The sequence below is a fragment of the Vipera ursinii genome (assembly GCF_947247035.1).
Source record: "Vipera ursinii genome assembly, chromosome: 3".
In the NCBI taxonomy this organism is placed as follows: domain Eukaryota; kingdom Metazoa; phylum Chordata; class Lepidosauria; order Squamata; family Viperidae; genus Vipera; species Vipera ursinii.
Window position 1 is genome coordinate 116,909,285 of NC_139516.1, and position 13,393 is coordinate 116,922,677.

At 43.0% G+C, this 13,393-nt stretch overlaps 1 protein-coding gene across 2 annotated transcripts in view; it reads left to right on the forward strand.

The window, feature by feature from the left end:
* Positions 1-13,393, forward strand: part of LOC310637193 (myomegalin-like) — a 113,072-nt gene that overhangs the window by 6,467 nt on the left and 93,212 nt on the right. Inside the window, exon 2 of one of the 2 annotated variants that reach the window (XM_083357524.1) lies at positions 8,478-8,554. In XM_083357524.1, the coding sequence (XP_083213650.1) occupies positions 8,478-8,554 (77 nt within the window). Of the gene's footprint in view, positions 1-8,477; positions 8,555-13,393 lie in introns of those variants that run through there. The other variant, XM_083357525.1, reaches the window with a different exon arrangement.

The following is a 13,393-nucleotide window of genomic DNA, read 5'->3' on the forward strand; positions in this document are numbered from 1 at the left end:
GATGACATCAGATTTCTCTCTCTTCCTTTGTCCTTCTAAGTTTCTTAAATTTAGACAAGACCGTAGTCTATACCAGTGCTTGAAAATGATAACCAACTGGATTAGATCTAATAAACTGAGGATATTTTCACACATCTGTGATCCCATGCCATCACATGACATCGTGAGATGTATTGGGACTATTTTGCCATTGCCTGCAATGGGGTAGGTGCGGCTTCCGGTTGACACGTCCACCCCGCGGGCCGGCAGTTTGACACCCCTGCCATAGAAAGTCAATTTATTTTCTTTTTACTTAGTTGCAGTGATTTATACGCAGAGATGTCTTAGGTGTGTGTACCTCATCTCTTAAAATGTTTTCATTGGTACCAATAGAAAACTTGATGCTACATTTAAATACCAAGTGATTAATTAAAGGGATGCAAATGAAGAGAGAGTTTATAATCCTTCTTTCTGTAATCTACATAAAATCACTACCTCTCAAGATGATTGTTAAATTTAAAAGAAAAGTTTTATTTGTGTTAATTAAGGGTCTTTTTCTAAGCTTAAGAAAAAGGTCACAGAGGTCACAACTGAGGAGAGAAAGACATATATTTCTATTTCAATGCAGAAGAAAACAGAAAAGAGAAGAGATTAAGATACCTAAATGCGGAAGAGTGAAAAATGTTTATTGGTCTAATTTAATTACTTTGCCAGTCATAATTTGGTGGAGCAGTGGGCTAATTATTATTATTATTATTAAATGCCTCCTTAAGTAACACCAGCTGCCTGCAATTATTGCAGGTTCGCATCCCACCAGGCTCAAGGTTGACTCAGCCTTCCATCCTTCCGAGGGAGGTAAAATGAGGACCCAGATTGTTGGGGGCAATTAAGCTGACTAAATAATGCCACTTGGGGGGGGGCGAAAGCCCTAATAAGCAGGCATACACATAGAATGAAGGCTATTGCTAAGCACATTTGATTTGTGCTTAGATTGTAAGCCGCCCTGAGTCTTCGGAGAAGGGCGGGATATAAATTGGATTAAAATAAAATAAAATAAAAAAATAATTTAATTAAATATTTTGTCAAAGCTTTGCTGAAGTTAAGATGTTGTAAAACAAACCACCCTAATGCTGACCATTGTGAAGTTGGCTGGCAGACAAGCTACATGGCACTAGGTTTATAAAGTTGGGGTCTTTGTAAAAAAGGAAAGAAGAGCCCGCAGTGGGTGTAGTGGTCTCAAGGCAAGTCTCCCTGACCTCTGAGTCATCCTCAGTTTTGGTCTCTAGTATTAAAGAAGAAGAGAAGTTGCTATTAAACTAAGTTATCTTAAACTAGGAGGAGGAGAGGGAAAGAGGGAAAGATAAGTCAGAAAAATAAAAAAGACTGGAGAAGAGAAAAGGAGAAGAAAGATCTGTGGAGCAGAAAGGAGAATCAGCTGTGGGGCGGAGAGGAAAGTCGACTGAGGGCAGCGCAATCACCAGCAGAGAGGAGAAACAGGAAAGCCTGTGAGAGAGTGGAGCAGGGAGGAGAGCCAGCCTGGGAGAGAAGATGAAAGCTTATTGTGAACCATCCAGGCAGCCCTGTTTGCTGAAGGAAGTGATGGACCAGCAAACAGGAGCCACGTGGCTGCAGAGATTTTGGCGGGGGTGGTGGAATGCTGAAGCACAGTAGACCAGGTACTACGGACAGCAGTAGACCAGGGCCTACAGATGACAGCAGACCAGGTGCTATGGACAGCAGTAGACCAGGGCCTACTGATGGCAGCAGACCAGGTGCTACCGGAGCTTGACTGGAAGGCCTGCAGGCGGCAATGAGGGAGCACGACAGAGGCGGCAGAGCAGAGCAGGGGAGGACCCGATGACAGCTCGAGAGAACCTGGCTGAACATCGGAGACGGAGCAACAGCCGGAGACAGAACGGCAGAGCGGCGGATGCAGGCAGTTGGTAGGAAGGCCCAGTGGAGAAAACCCAGCTATTAAACCTTCTCAGCAGAGAAAAATCAATTAGCAAACCTGCCCAACTCAGAAAGACCAGTTATTAGACCATCTCAGCACAGAAAAACTAGCTGAACACAGAAGAGACTTCAGAAGAGCAATGGCTGGAGGCAACGAGGGGCAATTAGAAAGACCTTCTGAGTACAGGAAGGCAGTCAAAAATGCAAGGTGGAGAGGATAGAGATAAACAAGGAGCAAATTAAGAAAAGGAAGGATAGGGAAGACTTTTTAGGCAGAGAGCAGAAAGCTAAAAACAAACCCCTTGTTGAGGAGAAAGCAGTCCTTCCCTTTGTTAAATAGCCCTATCCTAACACCAACTTTTAACTTCAATATAAACTGCATTTTTTCCTTTAAAACCAAAGGGCATACCGCCACATACTTTTACCTATACCTAAATAACAAGGCAAAAAACAAACAAACACAAACAGGCAGAAAAACGATAGGAAAAAAATAGGTATAATTATCTAGAACAGAGAAGCTAGAAACAAGGCTAACAGCAAAGCACATCCACCAATCAAAAAGAGGGATTTTCAAACAACAAACAAATCAGGTGATTGATACTACCAGGGCTTTTTTTCTCATAGAACGCTCAGAACGGAGTTCCGGCACCTTTTTTGGATGGAACCTTGTAGGGTAGGCAAGGCAGGTTGTATGACATGTGTGAGTTCCGGCACCTTTTTCTTTTACAAAAAAAGCACTGGATACTACTGTGGTATGCAATACATGTTCCATGTATGTGCTTATGCCCAAAGAACACCCAAACTGTGCATGCATTAGATGTAAACTATGTAAACTACTGAAAGAAAAAGTAAGGGACTTAGAGGCAACTCTAGCCAAACCCCAACACACAAAAGAAAATTGTCCAAACCGAACCAAATAACGAACAAATAACACCCAGAGGATTTGACCCTACTGACAAACCTTTGGAGGAAGACGAATGGAGGTATGTCACACATAGAAGGAAACACAATAATCAAAGAAAGAAGTAGCATACTTCTTGCTAGATTGCTAGAAATATAAATATTATCATAACTAGATAGTTAGGATTTGTAATCAGAATATTATTTGTATGAAAAGGGAAATAAGAATATGTTAAGAACTTTGAATAAGGGATTGTTTTGGTTGCCCCAAATACTTGTTTTGAAATTATAAATGATTGGATACTTTGAACATGGATGGGAAACTAAAATTGGGGGGGGGGGGGGAAAGGAAAAATAGGATATGGATTAAATATATGGCAATTGAATGCAAATGCAGTTAAGATATGCTTTGGCTAGGAAAGATATTTTAAGATGATATTATTGATATTATTAGAAAAATGTAATAAATGTTGATATGCAATTGTATGTTTACTAACAATAATAAGAATTGTATTTGCTTAATGAGAAAAAATTGTTATTATCAGAAGAAGAGAGATTGTACTGGCAGGTGTAACATTGGACTTAGTTGGAAAAACTTATATGTATCACCGAATTATTAATGGACTCGGTCATCACATTGTTTATTGAGCACTTGTTTGTGAATATAGAAAATCAATAAAATGTTTATTAAAAAAATTAAAAAAGAATTTAATTTGTAAAAGGAAACATCTGATCGTGCTTAAAGTTGGATAAAATTAAATTAAAGAGAGAGAGATGATGGCACTCATCAAATAAGTGAAAGTTGGAACAGGTAATTTGCTATTGCTCAGGAAGACAGGACTAAAAACAGTTTGTACTGAAGTGTAAGGTCCTGCCTCAGCTAGTTCTACCAAAAAATCAGAACATTTGAAACTGGCATTGTTTCAAAAGGAACTTATATTGGAAGATAGAGAAAGCAGAGAGACAAGGCAAGATTTGAATATTCCCGCATGAAAAAGTTACTTTCAACCCCTCTCTTCAATACTCCTCCCAGATACTCAACTGCTCAGTCCATTTCCAACCAATCCATCACAACCCAGATAAATATGTTTCCCGCATTTTCTGGCAGCTCTACAATAAAATCCATAGAAATCTCTCTCCAGAATGCTGAAGGATCAGCAACCAGTTGCATGAGGCACGGGGTTTTCCCTTGCTCCACTTGATTGCTGTGTAATGGGACAGCTAGCCACATAGTTTTCAATGTCCTTCTTTAGGGATGGCCACCAAAACTGCCTCTTTAAAAGGTGGAGGGTTTTTACAAATCCAAAGTGCCCTGCAAGTTTTGAATCATGGCAGGTTTGCATAGTCTGACTGGCGGCGATGAACAACTTCCTGCCCAAACCAGGCTAATCCCTCTCACATGAAGCAAAGATTCTTATGGCTCAGAAACCACTCATGTTTCTCCAGGGCCTGCTTGAACGCAAGGGTAGTGGAGTTTCTAGTGGTTGGGCTGCTTGTGTTTGTGCTCTGCCATCTGTTTTGCTGGGAACAAGGGCTTGACAATTTTTTGGGGGTACTGTTATACTGGGGCAGTCTCAACAAAGTGTCAGCTAAAAAATTCTTTTCCCCCAGTAGGTAGCGGAGGGTAAAATTTAAACGTTGAAAATACTGGGCCCACTGCAGCTGTTTTGGGGACAATTTCCTCAGGGTCTTCAGGGCTTCTAGATTTTTATGATCAGTCCAAACTTGAAATGGGATTTTGTTCCCTTCCAGGAGGTGCTGCCAGGAGAGAAGGGCCCACCTGATTGCATAGGCTTCCTTCTCCCACACTCCCAATGTTGTTCTGTCTGTCAATTTTTGCAATGTGTAGGTACCAGGCTGCAGCTGGCCTTGGTCATTCTCTTGGAGTAGCACCATCCCTATAACTACATTGCTTGCATCAGCCTGAATTACGAAAGGCTTTTCAGGGTCTGGATGTCTCAACACCAGTTCAGCAGAAAAAAGTCTCTTTAGTTTTTTGAACACCGCTTGGCATTCCATAGTCCATTTTAGTGGTTGACTAGGCTTCAATTTGTCCACCCCTTCACCCTTAGTAGGTTGGTGATGGGGAGAGGGATTTGTGCGAAGGAAGGGATGAACTGTCTGTAAAAGTTTGCAAAGCTGAGGAAGCTTTATATCTGCTTCCTGGGGTTGCCCACTCTAACACCGCACTTTCTCTGGATCCATTTCTACCCATTTGTGGGAGATGTGGTAGCCCAAGTAGTCAATCTTTTCTTTGTGGAATTCACATTTTGAGATTTTAGCATGAAGTTTAGCAACCGGGACTTTGTTCAGGACTGCTCTGACCAATTTCACATGTTCGGCTTTTGTTTCTGTATAAATATATCGTCAAGCTACACTCAGACCCTCCTTGTACAGGTGCTCATGGAGTACTTCATTTATCAGCTGCATAAAGGCAACATGGGGTCCTTGAGTCCAAACGGGAGCACCTTGACTTGAAAACAGCCTAGTAGGCAGTTAAAAACAGTCTTCCATTCATCTCCCTCCTTAATCCTGACCTCACACAAGTCCAGTTTGGAGAATATTTTCCCTTTTGAAAGATGGGCTAGCATATCCTTCATGAGTGGGAGGGGCAGGGCTTTTTTTCTCATAGAACGCTCAGAACGGAGTTCCGGCACCTTTTTTGGATGGAACCTTGTAGGGTAGGCAAGGCAGGTTGTATGACGTGTGTGAGTTCCGGCACCTTTTTCTTTTACAAAAAAAGCACTGGGGAGGGGGTACATGTTTTCCACACATACTGCGTTCAGAGCTCTATGGTCTATGCCAGGGCTTTTCCACCTTTTCACAGATTGTACCACTTTTAGGACATGACAATATTTGTGTACCACCAGTGCTTAGTAAGGTGTTAAAAACGTGATGACTAAAAAAAAGGAGGGGGGATTTGGGGTTTTACTGATTAGATTAATTTGTTGTTATAGAAATGGCTAGTTTATAACATTATGGAAAAGTAAAACATTGAGGTTCAATGTTAATGCTTCCATCTACGCAACAGAGGAAGTCTGTTCTTTTTCCCTTTTCCCCCTAACTTCCCCCCCCCCTTTTTCCTTCCCACTATATCCTACTATTTGCTCTTATATTTTTTTATTTTATTTTATAATCTAATAAAATGTTACAAACCGTAGAAAAAAGTTTAAAAAGTACTGGTTTTAATTTCTTCAGTGGCTGTTCCTTTACTGAATCACTTTCCCTTTGCACTAACAAATGTGTGATGAATTTATCCATGTTTATTAATAGCAGCTCTGATGGGGGTGGCTGCTGCTGCTGCTCCTGCTGCTCTAAGCCCCTCAACCAGCTGGCGATACCGTGAACCAGGAGGGGTGGCTGGGGGTCTGGAGCTTCCTCGGCTGCCCGCTGACCACAGCTGGCCCCACCTCAGCAGCCTGATGAGGCAGCGGATCTTGTATACCGGCTGCCCAGCCTCATGGGGCAGTGGTGCCGGGGCTGGGCAGGAGGAGGAGGTGGTGGCAATGATCCCTACATCACCAGGCTCTGCCGGCAGCAGCTCTGGAAGCAAAGCTGTGCCGTCCATCCTCGCGCTGGTGGAGGCGGCGGTGGGGGAAGGCGGGCTCTGGCACACACCCATCCCTCACCACTGCTGCTCTGCATCGTCCCACGCATGCCCCTGGCCCACCACCGCCCCGGAAGATGCTGTGCTGTGGAAGGGAGATGGTGGCAAGGAGCCGTGTGTGTGTGTGTGTGTGTGTGTGTGTGTGTGTGTGTGTGTGTGTGTGTGCAGCCTGATGATGCAGGGATTGCCGCTGCTACTTCCTCCTGCCCAGGTGCTGCTGCCCCATGAGGCTGGGCAGCCAGTGCATGAGATCTGCTGCCTCGTTGGGCTGCTAGGGCAGGGCCAGCTGCAGCCAGAGGGCAGCCGAGGTGACTCCAGACCCCCGGCCACCCCTCCACTTCCTCCTGCTTCCCTGCATGGCTGGCTGATGGGGCTGCACTGTGGAAGGGAGACAGCGGTGGCTCTGATTGCCCCTTCTACACATTCCTACATGACTGCGGTGTGGATGAGAGGCTTGGCCAGTGGGGGGGTGGCTTTCCTTCACGGAGGCATCCCAATCTTCCTGCCCCCCCAGCCAGACCCCCTCACCTTCCCCCAGCTGGCACCTGCTGATCCCCCACCCTCCTACACCTACCCCAGTCAAAGACTCCTGCTGCTCCCCTCAACCCTACCCTTCTGCCCCCCCCAGCTGGGACCTCCAGCAAGTCCGCAACTGGGAGCTCCTTCCCTCCACTGGGACCTCCTGCACCCACCCCAGCCAACCCTCCGAGCAGCTCATTCTGACCAAGGTGGAGGGAAAGTGAGGCAGAGAACCAGTTGTTAAATTATTTGAAACCCACCCCTGCACTATTGTATGCATTCAGCTGGCAGAAGGAATATGTACATGTAACAGTCTTTCCTCCCTCCTTCTGTCATTCCTAATTGCTAGGCAAATGCACATAATATCTACTGGAAATTTGGACCAGGAACATTAGCTTTACTTTACTTTTTCTCCTCATGCAAATTCATGCCACAAGTTATTATTTCTTCTATTTTTATTTTATTTTTATTAAATACTCCAGCCATTCTAATTTGTTTTATCTTAAAATGGTATTATGAGATCAATTCGACTCCATCTCTCTGTCTACACCAAGTATGGCTCAGTAGTCTGCACTTCACCATGGTAGGACCGAATCTAACCCCTCTTAGATATTTTAAAATACACACACGTGCGTGCACACTCAATCTTCCTTTCGTGTTTTATTCTAATGAACTGCAATTTCTGTATTCTAATTCTGGTCTATGACCAAATAAAGATTTGAGATTGAGATTATTTTACTTTGTGTGGAGAGAGTGTGAGAAATGTCTTCCTATGGGAACTGTAGCAATTTAGGGCATGTGCTTTAAACTCTCCTGCTGGAGGCATCATTCCCCAGTTGTTTTTTCAGCTTTTTGATGAATCCAAGGTCAGCTTCAACTTGTTTTGTGAGATCCTGGAGTGTGGACATAGAATGAAAATAGTGCCTATGGAACTACCAGTATCTCTAGTATTTGATGAAAAGAAAAAAATATCTTAGCATTTTTACATAAAATATTTGTATCCCACGTTTAAAATAAGTCCATAAATAAGTAAAATAAATACATATTTTAAACAAAATAAAATAAATCCATAAAATTTATGACACTTCTGCTTCTCGTTTCAACCAAAGATTGTTAGGGCATATTGTTTTTCCTTTTTTGTTTGAATGTTTCTGATTGGCTACCATGAACAACAGAAAACGCTGACTTGTAGTTTTTGCAATATACTTTTGTTTTATCTATTTCCATCTCGCCAAAAAAATCAAAGGAAGGCTTTCTGTAACTTTTCACTAAATTAATGTTTGCATTTAGGAAGCATCTCTCTGTTTGTTACAATGCTTTAATGAACATCATTGGAAAGATATTTTTGGTTACACAGTAAATAAAATAAATTAAGTTGCACCTGTATGGGTTTGGATGGTTTCTTCATAGGTATGTTTGAAATAAAAAGCAATTCACTTCGGAATTTGAATTTCTAGAACAGAAAATTCAACACTACAGTTCAGTAGATTATGTTGATTCTTCACTGTTCTTTTTTTAGAACATTGAGCTAAAAGTGGAAGTGGAGAGCCTGAAGCAAGAGCTCCAGGAGAAGCAGCAAAGTTTAGATAAAGCATGGTAAGCAAAGTATATCATGTAGATTAAAATTTTATGGACATGGGCCCTGATCAATATGAGTCACAAATGTAATATGCTACATTAAGAAGCACCAAAGGTATTCTATAAAATATCAAATCCTGCCTCTCCTCCACCTCTGTGGGCACTGAAAGTCTCAAGGCCAAGGAGTATGGCAGCCATTGAATGGCACTGCCAGCAAGGAGGCGATGGAAGCCCATAATCTCACTTGCATTCTAATGTGTCCTATATGGAGGTGCCTTTTGCTTTCAACTGCTCCTCAACCTATGACCACAACTGGGAGAAGAATTTCCATTGCTAAGCAAGGCAGTTGTTAATTGAATCATGGCTGATTTTACGACCTTTTTTACTATGGTTGTTAAATCACTGCAGTTAAGTGGATTATGCAGTTGTTAAGCAAATCCAGTTTCCTCCATTGACATTGCTTGTTGGAAGCTGGCTGGGAAAGTTGCAGATGACAATCACATGACTCCAGGATACTGCAACCATTGTAAATATTCAAGTGCCTGAATTTTGATTACAGGACCATGAGAAAGTGCGAGGACCAGTCATAAGTAACTTTTTTCAGTGTCATAAAATGAATGGTTGTAAGTCAAAGACTATCTGTATTCATACTATTAAAACAGTGATTATATGGAGTATTTGATTCCTTGTTAAAAACAGCTCCATTGTTTACTAGTCTGCTTCTACATCCGATTCAAGTACTGAATATGACCATATTCTCTTCCCATGTGCCTGCAAATCACTGTATAACTGATTGTTCATTAGGTATAAACACGAAAGAGCAAGAAGAATTCTTACTTTCAAAATAATTGGAAATAATAGTTGGTGCTTATTTTTGCCTCCTGTCTGGGCTTCTAGAAAAATGAGAGAACTGTTCTTTTGAAAATGGAGTCTAGGAAACCTGGGATAACGTTTTAGCTGGGGAGTCCATTTACTTGCTTGCCGCACTCTTATGAATGCTTATATTGAGTCCTGGGGGGAGGGGTCCTAAGGAGAAAGCAATTCCTGCAAAGGAAACAAAAGTGCAGGTTAGGAATCCCCCCTTGACCTCTGAGGATGCCTGTCGTAGAACTTTTGTATTAATCTGCCTGCCTTCACATCGGTATGTTTCACTCAGGTAGCTTCTGACAAGGGGTAACCTTTCCATTGCACCAAATATTGTGATTTTCCTTTATATAATCTAGAACCAATGATGCATTTTATCTCATGGTGAGTTTCCCCCTCTACTAAAACGGGACCAGATGGTTTCTTAGGGATTGGCCTCAAGGATGACTCTGTGACTGGTTTTAACAAGCTGCAATGGAAAACGGGGTGGACCTACCCTAATAGCCTTGGGAGCTTCAACTGAACTGTGACAAGAGTTATAATTCTGACTATAAGGAAAGGAATGAGAAACTTAGGTCCCAATTTTGTGCTTGGTAATTTTAGTCTTAAATATTTAGTAGAGAGGTAAACCTTCTCCCCCACATGAAATGGCTTCTGGGAAGACTGCTTCTTATCAGTTTGTTCTTTGTACTGTACATCTTAGTGATTTGGGCTAAAGCTTTTTTTTAATGTTTGCCCAAACATTTTGCAAAGAGGTCACCCACTGATCTAGAGTCTGCGAAGTGGGAGGCTCCTGGAGATATTCGGGTATAGGAACAAACTCCTGAACAGTGGCTATCTTAAATGAAGTAAGCCCAGTGCTACTGTGAGCTGTATTATTGTATGCCACTTCAGTGAAAGACAGGAGGTGCACCCAATTAGTCTGTTGGTGGTTAACATAGCATCTGAGGTATTGTTCCACCATTGCATTTGCAAGTTCAGCCAATCCATTCGTACTCGAATGATAAGCAGATGAAAGTCCCAGGGTGGACCCAATCAATTTTACAAACTCCCTCCAGAATTTTGCAGTAAATTAAACCCCCTGTATGATATAATCCTTTTCAGGGGGTCCATGGAGTCGATAGATGTGTTTTAAAAATAACCTGCCAATTTCTGGGCAGACGGAAGCCCCAAACAAGCGATGAAATGTGCTTGCTTTGAAAAAAGGTCAATGGCAGTCCAAATTAATGTGCTTCCCCTACTTTCAAGCAACTCAACAAGTCCATGGCTATCTCTTCCCAGGGTTGGGAAGGATCTGCCACCTTCTGCAACAGATCAGGAGGTTCACCAGGGCATTTTTTCATAGCTACACAGATGCCATAGCCTTTTACATAACTTTCAATGTCTTTTTTCATTCCTGGCCACCAAAACTGCCACCGCACCAAATGTAAAGTTTTTAGGAGGGCTTGAATTCTGAGGGACATCGGAAGGTACAGTTTAGATCTCTTCCAGGTTAGTCCATCCCAATAGGTTAATAGTGATCTATTGCCACTGAACCAGGGGTCCGTTCTTAGTTCCTCTTTGAGTTTTTGTGTTAGACGGCTCTCGGGCTCATCAGATTTCCCCTGTGATTGATCCCTCGTGGTTACTTGAGAAGCCGACTGTGGTAGAAAAATGATGGAATTGGTAATTTCTTCCCGGAGACTTTTATATTGGGCATTCTAGATAATATATCCACCAGAAAGTTCTCTTCCCCCCCCCAGGGAGGTATTTGAGAGTGAAATTAAAATGGTTAAAATACTGTGCCCACCAAATTTGTTTAGGGGACAACTTTTGAGGGGTTTTTAGTGCCTCTAGGTTTTTATGATTAGTCCACACTTCAAAAGGCACTTTGCTCCTTTCCAGGAAATGGCACCAAGATAGGAGTGCCCATCTTACTGCAAAAGCCTCCTTCTCCCAAACAGCTCACCACCTCTCCGTGTTTGAAGGTTTCCTTGAAGTATAGGCACAGGTTGTAGATCCCCCTTAAGATTTCTCTGTAGGAGAACATTGCCCACTGCAACATCACTTGCATTGGCTTGGATGATGAATTGTTCCTCAGGATCAGGGTGTTTAAGAACTGGTTCTTCTGCAAACAGTCTTTTCAATTGTTCAAAAGCAGCCTGGCATTCCATAGTCCATTGCAATGGCTGACAAGATCGGGGCTTCCTCCCTCCTTTTTCAGTCTTCAATAGTTCATTAATTGGCATAGCTATTTTTGCAAAGGAGGGGATGAAGTGCCGATAAAGAGTTGCAAACCCCCAAAAACTTTGAAGCTGCTTATGGGTCCATGGGGCTGCCATTCTAGCACTACCTTGACTTTGGCAGGGTCCATCTCTACTCCCTCACTAGAGATTCGATATCCCAGGTAATCGAAGCACGTTTGGTGAAATTCGCATTTAGACAGTTTATCATAAAGACTAGCTTTCAGCAGCTTCTTGAGAACCTCACAAACTAATTTGACATGCTCCTCCATGGTCTCAGTGTAGATAAGGATATTGTTGAGGTAAACTAAAACTCCTTTGTATAGGTGATCAGGTAGCACTTGGTTAATCAACTGCATAAACATGGCAGGAGCCCCCTGGAGACCAAACATCACCTTGAACTTGAAACTACCCCAGGTTCAATTGGGTATCATAGAGTACATCGCTAGATGCAATGGCTAGGTTAGGTGCATTGCAGGGGAACCTCCAATAAGAGACCCATCTGCCTGTTCAAATTTCATGGCTAGAGGCAATAATTTACCATGAATGCCCAGCTTAAGCACTGTGAGGAGGTTGATTAGGCATCTGGTGCAACCTGAGTCTATCAAAACCTTTAAGTCTGTTTGGGTCCCTGGTTTTGGCACTATAATTTTGGTGAGAATAGCAAAGGGTGGGATGGCTTGACTTACCATCAGATCATCTTTGTCCTCCTCATCACTGTCATAAGGTGCCAGCACTGGCTGGTGTTCCAGTGGAACTCTTGCTTCCCCCTGTGATGGAGAAGAGATTTGGATGGCTTGCTCCTGCTGGGCCCAATTTCTCGTCCTGCTCGTGGTGGTTTTCTTGGCTTAGTGTTTTATCATCAGTATCAGGTGGGAAAGGTCCTGTCCCCAGTCTTCATTTGTGCATTCCCTCCTCCCACCAGATGTGAGGATGCCATTTGTCAAGCTAGCCTCCAAATTACTGCTTCAGTCATCTTCGGAACCACCACAAAATGGATGATTTTCCAATGCCGACCCATTTCTAAATGTACAAGTTCAGTTAAGTGTGTGGCAGGGGGACCTCCGAGGAGGGACCCATTGGCCTGCTCAAACCCAATGGGATGAGGCAATAGCTTGGCTCGGATGCCCAGTTTCAGTACAATGGATAAATTAAGTAAGCACCGAGAGCACCCCAAGTCTATTTGCACGGTCAGATTCATATGAACCCCTGTTTTGGGTACTATCAGTCTGGTGGGAATGGCAAAAGGGGGAATGGGCTGACTCACCATGGGGTCCTGCTTGCCTTCTCATCGCTGTACTCTGATAAAAGACTAGAGTCCTCCCAAACCTTGTTGCTCGATGTGTGAAAGGGGTGGAAAGGAGCCTTGCCATGCAAAAGTCTCTGCAAAAGAGTCAATCCAAAGATTGTGGGAGGTCCTGCAAGGGACTCTTGACATATAAAGCAGGTGCTCAAACGAAATGGTACCAAGAGCTATGGGAAATTCAGGCTCAAGGGTCCTGCCAGAATTTCTGCTAGGGAGATTGCTAGAAGTCTGGGACAAAAAGACGTTGCCGGTCCAGGCAGGGACGAAAAGACACATGTGTCCCAATTACATAAAGAATGGATTTTGTTCAGGGATGAAGCAGGCAACCAAATTTGACTGATAAATGGTACTTTCAAATACAAAATATTAAAAGCACTAAATCTGGAGCCTTGCTGAAGGATCTACAGGAAATTGGGTGAAAACCATTGAACTGGTCAGAATTTCAATACATTGGGAGGGAGAGAC